The 16,708-nt window shown below is 41.3% G+C and overlaps 1 protein-coding gene across 2 annotated transcripts in view; it reads left to right on the top strand.

Annotated features, from left to right (window-relative positions):
* Positions 1-7,546: 7,546 nt before the first annotated feature.
* The window catches only part of UGGT1 (UDP-glucose glycoprotein glucosyltransferase 1), a 124,938-nt gene continuing 115,776 nt past the window's right edge, over positions 7,547-16,708 (top strand). For both annotated transcript variants that reach the window (XM_047772591.1, XM_047772592.1), the window contains exons 1-2: positions 7,547-7,790; positions 12,947-13,082. In XM_047772591.1, coding sequence (XP_047628547.1) covers positions 7,733-7,790; positions 12,947-13,082 — 194 coding nt within the window. In that variant the 5' untranslated portion in view covers positions 7,547-7,732. The remainder of the gene's footprint in view (positions 7,791-12,946; positions 13,083-16,708) is intronic.

Below are 16,708 nucleotides of genomic sequence, written 5' to 3'. Positions count from 1 at the left end.
CTGAATCACTGTGTTGTACAGCAGAAATTATCACAACTTTGTAAATCAATTATACTTCAATGAAAGTTAAATGATGAATGAATGAATGAATTAATTAATTACAAGCTAGGATACTTTTGGTATTCTTCTGAGTTTATACCTAAATGCCAGTTCTGTGTGCTATTGTGTGTACCCAGAATTATGTATAAATGTTAAAACACCATCTGGAAAAGCAAATGGCTCTTTGAAGTCTACAGAGAAAGCAGATGGAAGCTTATAACGCTCTTGTTCTCAAAAGCCCTGTGTCTAAAACATGCTCAAGTAGTATAAAGAAATGTCATTCAGCAATCCTAAGCCTTGTTATCCACAAAATGGACATATTGTGAGCTTGCACCTATGTGCTCGAGTGGTTGGCAGAAAAACAATCTCTGAATTTTCTATGTTCTAATCCATGCAATCTATAAAGGTTACCTTATGTGGTAAAAGTAACTTCACTGATGTAACTAAGTGTATGGAAGTTGAGATGGGGAGATTATTTAAGTGGGCACAGTCTAATCACATGAGTCCTTCCAAGTGGAGAACCTTTCTGAGTTGCAGTGGGAGAGATGCAAGAAGGGAAGAGAAGTGTTTAGTGTCCAATTACCTGCAGATGGCTATGTGCTTGGACGAAAGAGAGAACTCTAGGGGCTAAAGGTAGCATAAGATGGCAGCCAGGAAGGAAATGGGGACCTCGGTCCAATAACTGCAGGGAACTGAGTTCTGTGAAAGCCTAAAGAGTAAGAAAGTGGGTCCTTCCTAGAGCCTCCAGAGGGGAATGCAGGCCAGCCAGACTCATGTCAGATTTTATGCCTGAACTATAAAATAACACACTTGTGTTGTTCTAAGCCACTAAGGCTCATGTTGGATGCTTGACCTATAGAACTGTAAGATAATACACTTGCGCTGTTCCAAGCCACTAAGTTTGTGGTAGTTTGTTACAGCAAAACTAGAAAACTAAGCCAGGCAAGAAACCATATGCTGCATCTATTTAAAAGGTTAAAGCTTCTAAGTCAGTGTTTTCTAGTCCGTGGACCAACTATGCAAAAACCTATGACAAGTATTAACAACCACTGTGGGAGTTCCCAGAGTCCCCAATATGGTATGGCAGAAATGAATTTGTCTGGTATCCATGAAGATGTGGGTTCAATTCCTGGTCTCGCTCAGTGGTTTAAGGATCGGGCATTGCTGTGGCTGCTGTGTAGGCTGGCAGCTGCCACTCCGATTTGACCCCTAACCCTGGAACTTCCTCATGCTGAGGGTGCGGCCCTAAAAACAAACAAGCAAACAAATCAAAACAAACAAACAAAAACCAACCACTATGGAAAACAGTATGGACGGCCCTCAAAAACCAAAATAATAGAAATACTGTATGATCCAGCAATCCTACTCCTGGGCATATATACAGAGAAAATCATAATTAGAACAGACGCAGGCACCCCTATGTTCATAGCAACACTATTTACAATAGCCAAGACATGGAAACAACCTAAATGTCTGTCAGCAGAAGAATGGATAAAGAAGATGTGGTACATACATACAATGGAATATTACTCAAGTCAAAAAAAAAAAAGAATGAAATAATGCCATTTGCAACAACATGGATAGATCTAGAGGTTATCATACTAAGTGAAGTAAGTCAGACAGAGAAAGAGAGGTATCATATGATATCATTTATATGATATATCATATCTAAAGCATGATACAAGTAAACTTATTTACAAACCAGAAACAGACTCACAGCCTTCAAAATCAAACTTATGATTACCAAAGGGGACAGGTGGTGGAGTGGATGGGGGTTTGGGATTGGCATATGCACATCATTGTGTATGGATGGATGGTCAACAGGGACCTGTTATATAGCACAGGGAACTCTACTCAATATTCTGTAATAACCTATATGGGAAAAATTTCTAAAAAAAAAAATGGACATGTATATAACTGAATCACTATGTTGTACAGCAGGAACTATCACAACATTGTAAATCAACTGTAATTCAATAAAATTTAAAGAAAAACCCAGAAAATATCACACTTTATTTCCTAGATTCTTATTCCAAAACTGTACCCATTGTGACAAATACCGATGCCAGCTGTGGTAAGTTTGTGAGTGAGACGGTGTTGCTGTCTCAAGTTTTTGTTTACAGGTATCATTTGACTCACTGATAAATGACAATCAGTTTGACCATCACCAAGATGTAGGAGGTGGATTTGCAGCACTTAATTTTTTGGGGGATGGCCATACCTGTGGCATATGGAATTTCCTGGGCCAGGGATAGAATCCGAGTCCCAGCTGTGACCTAAACCATAGCTGTGGCATTGCCAGATCCTTAATCATCTGTGCTGGGAGAGGGGTTGAATCTACACCTCAGCAGCAACCCGAGCTGCTGCAGAGACAATTCCAGGCCCTTAACTCGCTTTACCACAGTGGGAACTCCCTGTAGCATTGAATTTGATTTTTATTGAGGTATAATTGATTTACAATATTGTGTTAGTTCCTGGTGTATAGCAAAGTGATTCAGTTCTATATATGTGTGTGTATGTATTATTCTATATATTCTTTTTCAAATTCTTTTCCATTATAGGTTATTAGAAGATATTTAATATAGTTCCCTACGCTATACAGTAGGACCATGTGGGTTTTTTTTTTTTTTTTTAGGGCCTTGTTTTTTATCTATTACATATGTGTAGTTTGTATCTGCTAATCCCAAACTCCTAATTTATTCCTCCCCCTCTCCTCCTTTGCTAATCATAAATTTGTTTCCTATGTTTGTGAGTCTGTTTCTGTTTTGTAAATAAGCTAATTTGTATCTGTTTTCAGATTCCAAATATAAGTGATATCATATGATATTTGTCTTTGTCTGACTTCACTAATTCACTTAGTATGATAATCTCTAGGCCCATCCATGGTGCTACAAATAAAAATAGCATTATTTCATTCTTTTTTTATATCTGGCTAATATTCCATTTTATATATATACTACTTCCTTTTTTTGGCTCCACCCATGGCATATTGAAGTTCCTGGGCCAGGGGTTGAAACTGTGACACACATGTGACCAGAGCCACAGTAATGACAACACCGGATACTTAACCCACAAGGGAACTCTATCTATCTTTATCCATTTGTCTGTTCATGGACAAATAGGTTGCTTCCATGTCTTGACTACTGTAAATAGTGCTGCTATGAATATTGAAATGCATGCATCTTTTCAAATTAGATTCTTTTCCCCAGATATATGTCCAGGAGTGGGATTTTTGGATCATAGGGTAACTCTATTTTTACTTTTTAAAGGAAACTCTATATTATTCTCCATATTGGCTGCACCAATTTATATTCTCACCAATAGTGTAGGAGGGTTCCCTTTTCTCCGCACCTTCTCTAGCATTTGATTCTTGTAGACTTTTTATTTTTTATTTTATTTTTTGTCTTTTTAGGGCCACACCCGTGGCATATGGAGGTTCCCAGGCTAGGGGTTGAATTGGAGCTACAGCTGCTGGCCTATGCCAGAGCCACGGCAATGCCAGATCTGAGCCACATCTGTGACCTACACCACAGCTCATGGCAACGCCGGGTCCTTACCCCACTTATCGAGGCCAGGGATCGAACCTGCAATCTCATGGTTCCTAGATGGATTTGTTTCTGCTGCGCCACAATGGGAACTCCCTGGAAATCCTAGAATTTTAAAGTAACTTTGTTTAATATGTTAGAGGCTTTGACAGAAAAAGTGGACAACATAGGAGACGATTTCTTTGTGTCTTCAGATGGCAGAAAGCCAATGGAGCTATCTCAGATCTCTTTTTGTGTGAAGTTCTTCAATTTTTATATGTTATGACAAACATTTTCACAGGACTTGTAGAGACCTTTGCAATTTGCCAAGTGCTTGACATATCTTTAAATTTTTATCATAGTCCAGGAGTTCCCTGGCCACCTAGTGCTTAAGGATCTGGCATTGTCCCTGCTGTGGTGTGGGTCTGATCCTTGCCCTTGGAACTTCTGCAGAGAGGTTTATATTTTTTTATTTTTATTTTTTTTAAATAAGAGCACTAATCCCATTCATGAGGGCTCCACCCTCATGATCTGGCATATGGAGCATTAACTGTGATGTAAACTATGGACTTTAGTTAATAATAATTTAAGTGTTATTTCCACAATGTTGCGTTTTGAGAGTCTCTCTAATATATTTTATTTTATTTATTTATTTATTTATTTTTGTCTTTTTGCCATTTCTTGGGCCACTCCCGCGGCATATGGAGGTTCCCAGGCTAGGGGTCTAATCGGAGCTGTAGTTGCCAGCCTACGCCAGAGCCACAGCAATGCAGGATGCGAGCCGCGTCTTCGACCTACACCACAGCTCACGGCAACGCCAGATCGTTAACACACTGAGCAAGGGGAGGGACCGAACTTGCAACCTCATGGTTCCTAGTCGGATTCGTTAACCACTGCACCACGACAGGAACTCCAACAATTATATTCTTTTCTTTTTTTTTTGTCTTTTGAGGGCTGCACCTGTGGCATATGGAGGTTCCCAGGCTAGGGGTCTAATTGGAGCTGTTGTCGCCTGCCTACACCACAGCCACAGCCACGCCGGATCCCTAACCCACTGAGTGAGGCCAGGGATGGAACCTGCAACCTCATGGTTCCTAGTTTCCACTGTGTCACTCCTTTTTTTTTTTTTTAAGGGCCACACCATGGCATATGTAAATTCCCAGGCTAGGGGTGGAATAGGGGTGGAATACAGCTGCCGGCCTATGCCACAGCCACTGCAACACCAGATCTGAGCTGTGTTTGCGACCTATACCACAGCGCAAGGCAACCCCAGATCCTTAACCAACTGAACAGGGCCAGGGATTGAAGCTGCATCCTCATGGATGCTAGTCGGGTTCATCACCGCTGAGCCACAACAGGAACTCAGAATTATTTTATTTGAGGATTATTCTAAATATTCCACTATACCGATGTTACTGTAATGTACCCCACTAATGCAAGATGTTACTAACACTGGAAACTCTATTAGGTGTCCCGTGTTTGGATGGGATGGATATATGGAACTGTATGTAATATCTGCTTAATTATTCTGTCAAATTAAAACTACTCTAAAGATAAAGTCTATCAATTATTTTTATCCATTATTTTCAAAAGCTTGAGTCTCATTTTTATTTATCTTATAATGAGAAAAAAGACTTTGGGTTTTTTTGGGCCGTGGCCACAGCATATGGAAGGGATCGAACCCAAGCCACAGCAGTGATAATGCCAGATTCTTAACTGCTAGGCTGCTGGGGAACTCCTGATTTTTCCTTTTAAAAAAGAGTATTATTTTAAGTCTTTAGATCAGTTTTAGATGTATAGAAAAATGAGCTGAGAGTACAGATAATTTTTGTATACCTACCTCTGAGGCCACATATGAGCCACTTCCTCTACTACTTTTTCTTTTTCTTTTTTTTTTAGGGCTGCACCTGTGGCACATGGAAGTTCCCAGGCTAGGGGCTGAATCGCAGTTACAGCTGCCAGTCCACACCGCAGCCACAGCGACACCGGATCTGAGGTGCATCTGTGACCTACACTAAAGCTCATGGCAATGCTGGATCCCTGATCCACTGAGCAAGACCAGGGATTGAACCCATGTCCTCGTGGATTCTAGTGGTGTTCTTTACCACTGAGCCAGGATGGGAACTCTCACAACTTCCCCCACTATTAATAGTGGTAACTACATTTGCTACAACTGATGGACCTAAATTGACATACCCTTACCACTCAAAGTCCATAGTTTACCTTAGGGTTTACTTCTGATGTTGTACATTCTGTGGGTTTGACAATGTCTACGTATACCCATCACGAGAATATCATCCAGAATGCTTTCACTGCCTTAAAAATCATCCTCCCTCCCGCAACTCTTTAGAAATCTTTGTGGTGTTGGAAGAGTTCTTGAGTTTTAGTGGTGGTTACCCAAATCTATACAACTGTTAAAATGACAAAATTATACAAACACATTGTACAAATCTCAGATTTCTGGTTTTGATACTGTACTATAGTTCTTTGAGATGTAACTGCTAGGAGCACTTGGTGAATGGTGCATGGGACTTCACTGTACTATCTCTGCAACTTCTTGTGAATCTGTAATTCTCTCAAAAAGTTAAAACAATTTTAAAAAAATCTGTTTTTTGGTGAAATAAAATTGCACTTAACTTTCTGAGAAACAGAAACTCAACTTTCTTAGAAGTTCTGTACTATCACTTATTAACTAAGCAAAGGTTGGTGGTGTTTATACATCAACAGCAGAAGACCAAGTTAAAACAGAGAGTGAAAAGCTCTGTAAAGTGGTGAATTAGAAAACAATTCTTGGGAGTTCCCGTCGTGGCTCAGTGGTTGATGAATCCAACTAGCATCCATGAGGACAAGGGTTCCATCCCTGGCCTTGGTCAGTGGGTTACGGATCTGGCATTATTATGAGCTGTGGTGTAGGTCACAAACGTGTCTCAGATCCCAAGATGCTGTGGTCTGGTGAAGGCTGGAGGCCACAGCTCCTAGCCTGGGAACTTCCATATGCCGCTGGTGCAGCCCTAAAAGACAAAAAAAAAAAAAAAAAAAAAAGGAAAACAATTCTCTTTTTGTGGAAAGCATCACATGAACAGGGGCAAAAAACACACAATGGACAGCCACTAACACAAAATCTCCCTCAAGAAATAAACTTAAAGTGGTCATTTCCAGTTCTTAAAATTATCTGCACTCCTTTTACTCCAGCAAGGAACTGAAAACCCAACAGTCAGCTAGAGGTTCTTAAGCACAGTACAGATTGAGGGAGGTGTTTTAGTCCTTGTTCTGGCATTCTCAAGGGAAGGACTGTACACTACAATCGAGTCAGTTAAAATTGTACACTTTCTTAAATTACTTTTTAATGTATTTTTGGTTTCTAGTTCACTTTATTAGTTAAAAAATACCCTCCAAAGATGTATTCATATCTGGTGGCTAAAATAATCTGCCCAATGTCACATATGCTAAAACGATTTTACACAGATTTATATTTTCAAAAAAAAAAAAGAATGCAAAGGACAAAGTAATCATTGCAGATTAAGTTGCCACTGACCGTATAAAATAAGTTAAATCGTTTCATAAAATTTAAAAAATCTTCCTTTCCCTTGCTCCCTGGAACGAAAGCTATCGAAATCTAAGGTTTAAAATAAAGTCGAAGATGCTCAGAAACATTAAGTCACTTTGTCCTTTACTGTGCAACAGCTTTTAATAAAGGGTTTAAGGAAGTAGACTTTGAAGCTCCTCCGAGTCCCAATCTGCAAAAAGTACGAAACCCCTTTCCGGTCGCACCAAGTGGTGAAGCTTTTGGGTCTTAGCTGCCTGCCTAAACAACACCCCAGGACTTGCAGCCCCGAGCCTCCGTGCTATACTAAACAGCTGGAAGCTAGAAAAGAGGCGTGGCCTTCTCGGATGTAAGATGGCGGCCGCGCGACGCTCTGGGCGGTCCCCGCTGTGACTCAGTAGCCGGAAGTCCTCCGACTCCAGCCAGTAGGAAGCGGAAGTAAAGGGCGGTCGGCTGCTGGTCTTTAGCTTTGCGAGGCCGGCTTGTGAGCCGAGCCGCGGGAAAGGCGCGTGTCGGCCGCTCACTGGTGCAGCTGCTGCCCCCTCCGCAGCTGCCCCGCCCCACCCCGCTCCACCCTGCTCCGGCGTTGTCCCAGGTGCCGTCGCAGACGGAGCGCGGCCCCGGCATGGGCTGGAAAGGGGCTGCGGGCGGCGCGTGTGCCGCCGCTGCGCGGCCGGTGACAGGTACCCCTTGGGTGGCGTGGGACGGTCTCGCGGTCAGGAGAGGGTCTGGGGCACGAGGCGACTCCGTGTCCCGGTCACCTTGCGCTTCCGTTTCTTCCCTGACTCAGTTTCCCCTCCCGTGTCCCAACCTTCCCCCCTCAATGCGAGTGACCCGAGTTATCCCTCAGTGTCTTCTGGGCAAGGTATCGTTTGTGCGAGGGTAGCCGCAGGCTCTCTCTACCCGTTTGAGCCTTCATAGAAGAGCTTGGAGGCCCATGTGCTCAAGTGCAGACGCAGGTGGGGGAAGTGCCCTGACATGCATTTAGATTAAGCCTGACCCTAAGTAGGTTGAGAACCAGCAGTTTGCAGGACCCCGATAGGAGAACGAACGGAACTTTTTATAGATTTCTCTTTTCCCTAAAATGAATTCAGGTGCTGAATATAGGTTGCCGTTTTCATTTAATGCGAGGATCCGTTGGCTGGAAATTGGATGATCCGGTTTCACTTTTAGTGTGGGACCTGCCAGAGGAGTAAGATCTGCGTACATCCCCAATAAGTTATGGGTGTGAACTGTTCATGTTCCTTGGCCAGAAACTCTAAACTGTTTTGCATTTCTTGCCAGATTTGAGAACTAGCATATTTTGTTCATTGGAGGTCGTGGGGTCTTATGCCTTCCTGTGCTACACTATTTTAGAAACATTCATCATGCGCTTGGCTATCCAATTGTAGTGTGATGTTTGAAGACATTTTAAATAGCTATATGACAACACTACAAAATTTGGGATAATTATAGCCTTTCCATTTGACTTGCTTTTGATGAACTTAGCTGAAACTCATTTTTATTAAAGGAAATAAACATTGCTTTGTACAGTACCATGGCGCCTTCACAATGCATGTTTAACTTGAGGGAAATAAACTGGAGAAAATTCTATTAGACTTTTTCTCCAGTTACTGGTGGTCGTTTTCATATCAGATATACAGTATCTATTTTTAATTGGAAATTAGGTGTTTGTGGTTCAGGGCAAATGAGTTTTGCTAAAAGGTATAAATGTATATTAAGTTTAATTATTTCAGAAGTAAGTTTATTTCTCAAGAGTGAGTACTTCCTAATATTTTCCCTCTCTCTTGTCATATATGTTGAAACTCAGATGGCTGTTTTTTTACTTGGAGGGTGCAAGTGGTTTTTTTAAAATTTTATTTTAAAGCATTTGGTAGCTATTTTCTTCAACTTAAAAATGGAGAAAAAAAGATTGGTACTGATTAGAATCTTATGCCTCTTCTGTTTTCCAAAAGTGAAAAACATTTGCCATAATATAACTTTGATAAGTATTTCTGATATCTTACTGTAGATAAATGAACACGAGATAGTATCTTTAATTTAAACTAAAGAAACTGGGCCACACACTCAATCTTGCAGATGATACATTTGGGCCCAGAACTTATTGAAGACTTTTTAATTTGTCCATCATGGCATAAGCATTATGCCTATGATTATGCAGTGCCACATTGCAGATTCTGACAGCTGTCATTTCCTAGACTATTCCTTTTTATAAGCAACCTTTAGTCAGGGCCACTAGGGTCAGGGTGATAAGGGGTCTTTTAAAAGGAAGGTATCCTCAAACAAAAGGCCCCTCGGTGAGGTTCTTAACTTCTGCTCCTCTGGACAGCCTTTTCTTCTGGTGTTATCTGTGGTGTCAAGGATGTGGGGTCTGGATGGGAAAATTCTTCTTTAATGTATAGCTTTCTTCCCTTTCCCATCTCTAATGGTGCTATGCTGTGTCCGAAGAACTTTCTCTGTCTCTTTAAGACAGAGCGAGGGGATCTCTGGGTGAGTCATGGTGCTTATTGTTTTCATTTTCACTCTTTTTAAGTCCTAGGTTTTCGGTAGCATCTTTGCTTGTGGTGCCACCTTCCAGTGGCTTTCACTCATCCCTTAATGAACAGTCTGTGTTGATTTTATTTTCAGTGCCTCCTGTGTTCCAGGCATTTTGCTAGGCATGTGACTGTGGCAGACAGAACTCCCTGCTCTGGAAGAGCTCACATTTGGTTCCCAAAGCCAGCCCAAGTGTGGATCTGTCACTGGTTGCTAGATTTGGTTTAGTCCCAACTTCAGACCCACACTCTTAGTGTTAAGATTGAAACTCTAGCTCTCTCACCCACCTGAGTCTGAAGGACTCTGCCTGTAGAAAATCCTTGGACTTGCCTTGGGTCTCATAATAAAGCCCTTTGCTATGTCTGGGTCTCCACAGGATGAATTCTCACTCCTTCTTAAAGCCGGAGAACCAGGGCAGGTAGCATGCCATTGGAGAACTTTTGAAAACAGGCAAATGTGGGTTCCAAGCATGGCTGTATATTATTTGGTCAAGTAACTTAGCCTCTCTGAGCTTCCATGTTGTTATTTTTAAAGTGGAGATGCTCCTGTGTCACCATTATGCAGCCTATTTATGGACCATCTCATGTTTGCCAGGCACTGTGCTGTTCGATGTGGTGAACAGAGTGAACAAGGCTGCACCCTCAGGAGCTGCAGTCTCCTGGGCCATCATTTGGAAGGGCGGGGAGCTGGTGTTTGCAGAGCACTGGCAGTGGTGCGGCTAGGAGTGTAATTGCTCTGTAAATGTGGGCATTTCCACGGGGCCTTCTGACACTCTCAGTCCCCTCCCCATGCTCTGCATGCAGTGTACCCTGTAGTAGCATCCCATTTTTCATCTGGGATCAGTCAGCACTGGTGGGGGATTACAGATCTAGGTCCCATCAGGAAAAAATTGTAAACATAGCTGTAGCATAATACTGCTTGAACACAGTTCATGTGTGCAGTCTCTAGTTTAGAAACTTAGTTTGGGGATAGGATTTTTTTTTTTCCCCCTAGCCACAGAGGATATATTTCCAAAGCCTATTTTTAAGGCCTTGTGATAACAATCAGTTATTATTTTATAATTTAGAAGATAGTTTTTAGTTTCTCTTCCTTGAGATGACATTATTTTACTGGAACAGTTAATTCTAGTGTAGTGCTTGGCACTTGACAGAGTGACTTTTCATGTTGCGTTCTCATCCTCATAGTGCCCCTGGCAGATACTGGTACTCATTTTTTAGGGAGTGGGAGAGTAGGGGCAGAGGAGTTGCTAGGTAACATGCTTTTGGTTAAACTGCTAGTAAGTAGCAAACTCAGGAATTGATCACAGGTCCCTGACTATAATGGTTTTTTTTTTTTTTTTTTTTTCTTATCAGGACAGACTGGTTTCTGAGGTTCCAGTTCCTGGACCTACAGGGGAGGGTGTATGAGAGTTTCTGAGTTATCTGAAATTATATCTAAAAGTTTGGGTCTTTGCTTGCTCCTCTGCAGGAAATGTTGGTTAATTTTGCTACATGGTGAAAGGGGCCTACATCATCTGTAACCCCCTCCCCCCAATGACTGCGCACACCTCCCCCCTCCCCTAAGCCAGGAATCATTGCTTGCAAGTTTCATGGTCAGAGGTCTGATTTGGTTAGTCCTAGTTTTAATCAGTGTTTTTTTTTTTTTTTTTTTTTAGTGCTTATAAATGGGAGGCTTATTAACTTTTTTTGTTTCTAAAGAATCTGAACTTAAAACTCCAAAGCAACTTTTCTCTTTGGCATAATTTCTCTTTTGACCATTGTTCTTTAGAGATTTTGTGGGTCATGTGGAGGAAGATGTTGGCACAAACAATAATGCTGTTTGTAAAAAGAAGGTATTAAGTGGTTGCCCCAATATGGAGTGTCTCCCAATGTATTTCATAACTAGTATGGAGGAGTTGGGGTGAGCTCTACCAGACATTAACATTCAGAATCACATGTTTGCTTTAGTGTTTCCCAGGTATTCATGTTCCCTTTGGATTCTCATTCAAGTGGGTAGAACTCGGGTGGGCCTTTTTATAGCCGAAGGGAAGCCTGTTAGACTTCTGGGATGAAAAATCAGATCAAATAATTCTGCAGCTGGAGACCTTTTCTGAAATGATGTGGACACTGAGGATCTCAGCGTGCTTGGTGAGGCTGCTACAGGAAATTTAGGAGGCCTGCATTCTGTGGCCTGGCTGATTGACTAGTGACCCCAGTTTTCTTATTCTGTAGGTGGGGATTGATTGAGTTCTTAGATTTCCTCATTCCAGAACCTGTATTTGAGTTCACACTTGAGACCCATCCTGTTAACCTCCTAAGGCTGCCATAACAAAATACCACAAACTGGGTGGCTTAGATGATTTTGTCTTACAAAGTTTTGGCGGTTAGACGTTCTCAGTGAACAGGACCATGTTCCTTCTGAAATCTATAGAGAAGGATCTTTTTTTGTCTTTTCCAGCTTCTGGTAGCCCCAGGCATTGGTGGCTTGCATTGTCTTTACTTGGCACTCTCCTTGTGTCTCTTCATGTTGTCTCCCTCTGCTTGCTTGTCTTTTGCCTGAATTTCCCTCTTTTTTTTTTTTTTTTTGTCTTTTTGCCATTTCTTGGGCCGCTCCCGCAGCATATGGAGGTTCCCAGGATAGGGGTCTAATCGGAGCTGTAGCCACAGGCCTACGCCAGAGCCACAGCAACGCGGGATCCAAGCCGCGTCTGCAATCTACACCACAGCTCACGGCAACGCCGGATCGTTAACCCACTGAGCAAGGGCAGGGACCGAACCTGCAACCTCATGGTTCCTAGTCGGATTCGTTAACCACTGCGCCACGACGGGAACTCCTCCCTCTTTTTTTTTTTAAACACCAGTCATTGGATCAGGACCTACCCTGAGGACCTCATTTTAACTTGATTACATCGGAAAAAACCCTATTTCCATTACAAGTTCACATGCCAGGTGGCTGGGGGTAGGATTTCACCAGATCTTTTTGGGGAATACAGTTCAACCTGTAACACATTTGTGTTTTCATCTGTCTCAGCTTTATTTACTCTCCTGCTTCATAGAGTATGATTGTTTGCAGTGGTACTGGGCCACCAGCTGACTTTTCTATCTCTGTGTAGCCTAAGAGATGAAGTGGAGCCTTTGTAGGAAAGAGTGTAATGAACTCCACACCTTCAGTTGTGTGTCAGTCATCAGCAAACATTTGTAGTAGGTGCTGTTGTTTTAGAAGGACTTCTTTCTGTGATGGTCATGTTTTTTTGCGTCTCTAAGTATTTAGATTTAGGTTTAAACATTGCCTTGTAGCAAAACCTTTTCTTTTTTTTCTTTTTTAGGGGTTTGCCATAAAATGGGCCTTCTGATCATACTCATTGGACTATGGCTGTTATCCTCAGTAAAAGCAGATTCAAAAGCCATTACAACCTCTCTTACAACAAAGTGGTTTTCCACTCCCTTGTTGTTAGAAGCCAGGTAAGAAGAGTTTTTTTTTTTTTTTTTTTCCTTTCACATGTTTGAGTGAAAACGTAGTCTCTGTTAGTGGATATTCAGGAGCTTTTTAGGGAGTGAGATTCTCATGCTCTGCCTGTAGTGAGAGCCTCTTTGAGCATGCACCATGCTGTGTGCTGTTCCCAGGCTGTTAGAACACGGAATCCGTGTCAGCAGGCTAGGGCTATAGCGATGATAGGCCCTTAGGGACTTCTTTAGACAAATATATTGAATTGGTTAAATTATTATGTTATCTTCCAGGAAGAGTATAAATGTGGTAATAAGGGAAGAGAGAGTTGTACTTAAAGGACATTTTTCTATTTATTGGAAGAAGGTGTTAAGAGGTGTTTTAATGAAAGGAAGAGAAGAGAGCTTGGCAAGAGGGGGAGGGGAATGTGCCTCTAAAATCTTGGGAGGAGATCCCAAGATCAGAGAGTGCGGGGGGAAGCTGAGAAGTGATCACATTTTATCTGATTCTAGCATCTTCAAAATCAGGATGAACCGAATTACATGTTATCTTACAATTAAAATTGGGTACCATTTTTCGCTCTTGGTGTTTCATAAAACAATGCTCTATCTTAAAATTGAGAAAATGAAATATAGTCAGTGATTTCTTGGGAGAATTTATAATCCAAGTGTACTTTTTAGTTAGTATTTGTAATATAAAGATAACCAGATACTCTTCTTTTAGTCAGTTTTTTGTTTATAGAGGGAAACTTATTTTTATTGTATCTCAGATAACATAGCTACAACCTGTAGAGAATCTTTGTAAAGTATACATTTAGATAAGTGACTGCTAAGCATTTGGTAAATCTCAGAATGGGATAGTCCTGGAAATTTGAACTCTTGTGTTATTTCAGTTAACTTTTGCTATCCACCTTTGTGATCTTCAACTTAGAACTTTTATTTCTTAACATCTTCCCCTCACTCCCTAGAAAAACATGAACAAAGAGTTTGTTACATTGATTGGATACTGCTAATTGTGTCTCCTAAGGAGAAGTCTCATTTGATATCGATGAGAGGCCAGTGGGAACGTGGGATGTGTAGGGGCTGGTCTTGACTTGCTGAGGAGCTTCCTGGACTTTCTGCTGAGCAGACCTTTTCCCATCACTTCTCGGTGCCTTTCTTTTCTCAGCCATAAATGGCAAAACCAAAAACCAAAACCCGAAACAAAACCGTGCAAAACTCCAAAAAAGCCAACAAACCTCCATCCCCCCCCAAAAAGCCCAATTGCATGTATTTCATAGTGATGTCACAATACCTAATTTACTAAGTGGGGTGAACCCCTCAATATTTATCAATATTTATAAAATATGTATCAGTATTTATCAGCCCATTACTAGATCTCCGGTGGTTGTAAGTGAAGTGACCAAAGGTCAGATGAGGTCTTGGACTGCCTGAGCCAGGACTCTTAAAACTGAACATTTCTTATCTTCCTTTCTGCTAATCTTATTTCGGATGATTTATCTGGTGTCAGTCTTAAGTCATCGAGATTTACTCTTCCTTTCTAAATAACTCTGAAACTACATGTAACAGATGTTTTATGATACTCTGCTCAATGTTCTTAACTGAATCACATCCCATTACTCTCACTTACGAGAACAAATTTCCTGGTTTTTGTATATTGTCTTAGAAGATTCTTGTGATGTATACTTAATAGACTTTTGGGAAAGTATGCTAGAATTGTCAGCCTTAATCAATTTTTTCTTCAGTTTCTTTGATCTCTGTGAAATGAGCATTGTAGACTGTTTCCTTTACCCCACTTAACCATAACAAACATTGCCCCCTTTTAATGATATTCTGGCCATTTGCCATTTTTGGTTCACTATTTTTAGTCCTCTTCTGTGACTATTTGTAGACAGTTTGTCCAGGTAATGGGACATGTAGGCAACTCAAAAACATGCTGTGCTTATTTTTAACCACTCCGTATTCACCTCCAGAGCTAGCTGAGGCCACCAGCCTTCCCTCTCAGGCCCATGACAGATGTTGCTGCTGGACTGCAGCACTGTCTGTGGTTGGGGAGGAGAAGGGACAGAGTCCTTTTCCATACATTGAGGCTTGTGGCTAACACAGACCTTTTGCCTTCCTTGCTTCTGGCCCTTAGGGACTAAAAATATTCCTGTGTGTATTTTTAGATTGGACCTGATGCTAATGAAGGGCTTGTAGCTTTCTGGTTGTACATGCAGTGATATATATTTAATTGAAGTAGAGCTCTGAATACGTTTGAGCAGCTATTGTTACCAACAGAAATATTGTATAAATAGTGCTATTATTAAAAATGAAACAAATAATCATTTATTAGTATAATGGCCCAAGTATAAATTTGGGCCATTTACTAATTCTCTGCCCTTAAGCAAGTTAAAAATCTTTCTGAATTGCAGTTTTTTGTTTGTTTGTTTGTTTGTTTTAGGGCTGCACCTGCAGCATATGGAGGTTCCCAGGCTAGGGGTCAAATCAGAGCTATAGCTGCTGGCCTATACCACAGCCACAGCGTTGCAGGATCTGAGCCGAGTCTGTGACCTACACCACAGCTCACGACAATGCCAAATCACCAACCCACTGAGTGAGGCCAGGGATTGAACCCAAAACCTCATGGTTACACTGTCCCACAACGTGAACTCCTGCAGTTTCTTTATTCTAAAAATGATTATAGCTCAGAATGGCAGTGAGGGCATGGGTCAATGTCCCCAGCATGGTGCCTGTCACCAAGTAGACCCTCCTTCAATGTGCGTTTTCCTCCCCCCTTCTCATTCTGTGTAGAGGGAAGATCAATTCTCATTTTCCACAAAACTTTGGAAAACTAAGAGAGAAGTTTACAACCAGATTTACACTATCTGGTGGACATATTCAGGTTATTTCAAATTTTTTTTTCTTTTGCCATAGATGAAGAACTCCTTATTATGACTTTCCAAAATGTTTATAAGTGGAGAGAATGGTATATATATAATGTGCTCTCTACCTGTCACCCAGTTGTAGCAGTTGTCACCTCACGTCCAATAACCATCATCACCACCACCATGGTATGTTCTCCCCTTGAAATATTTTAAAGCAAATCCCAGACATTGTATAATTTCATCTGTAAAGCTAAAACTTTTTACTCAGTAGACTAGGTATTAGAAGGTGAAAAAAAAAAAAGATTTAGAACAAAAATTATAAAACAAACAAAAAACTGCAATTTCAAACAAAAAGCAAACAAACTTAAGCATAATTTAGACAAATGGCAGCATTTCTTTTATTATTATTGTTATTATTTTTTGGCTCTACCCACTGCATTTGGAAATTCCCAGGGCCGGAGATCAACCTGAGCTGCTACCGTGACAACACCAGATCCTTAACCTGCTGAACCACCAGGGGAACTCCAGCATTTCTTTTAATAATATCTTGTAATGTTCCTATCTTCCATGGATTAGTTTAGTGGATCTGGTAATTAATTTTCCTGTTTGACACTTAGCCGCCGTAAGACTTATTTATGCAGAGGGATGAAAAAAGAATGTATGGGAGTGCCTGTTGTTGTGCAATGGGATCAGAGGCCTCTCTGGAGTGCTGGGATGAAGGTTTGATCATCCCTGGCCCAGCACAAGTGGGTTAAGGACTGGTGTTGCCTCAGCGGT

Source organism: Phacochoerus africanus, chromosome 3 (genome assembly GCF_016906955.1).
Source record: "Phacochoerus africanus isolate WHEZ1 chromosome 3, ROS_Pafr_v1, whole genome shotgun sequence".
NCBI classification, from domain to species: Eukaryota; Metazoa; Chordata; class Mammalia; order Artiodactyla; family Suidae; genus Phacochoerus; species Phacochoerus africanus.
Note: the sequence above shows the minus strand (reverse complement) of the source record. Positions and strands in the feature narration are given on the sequence as shown.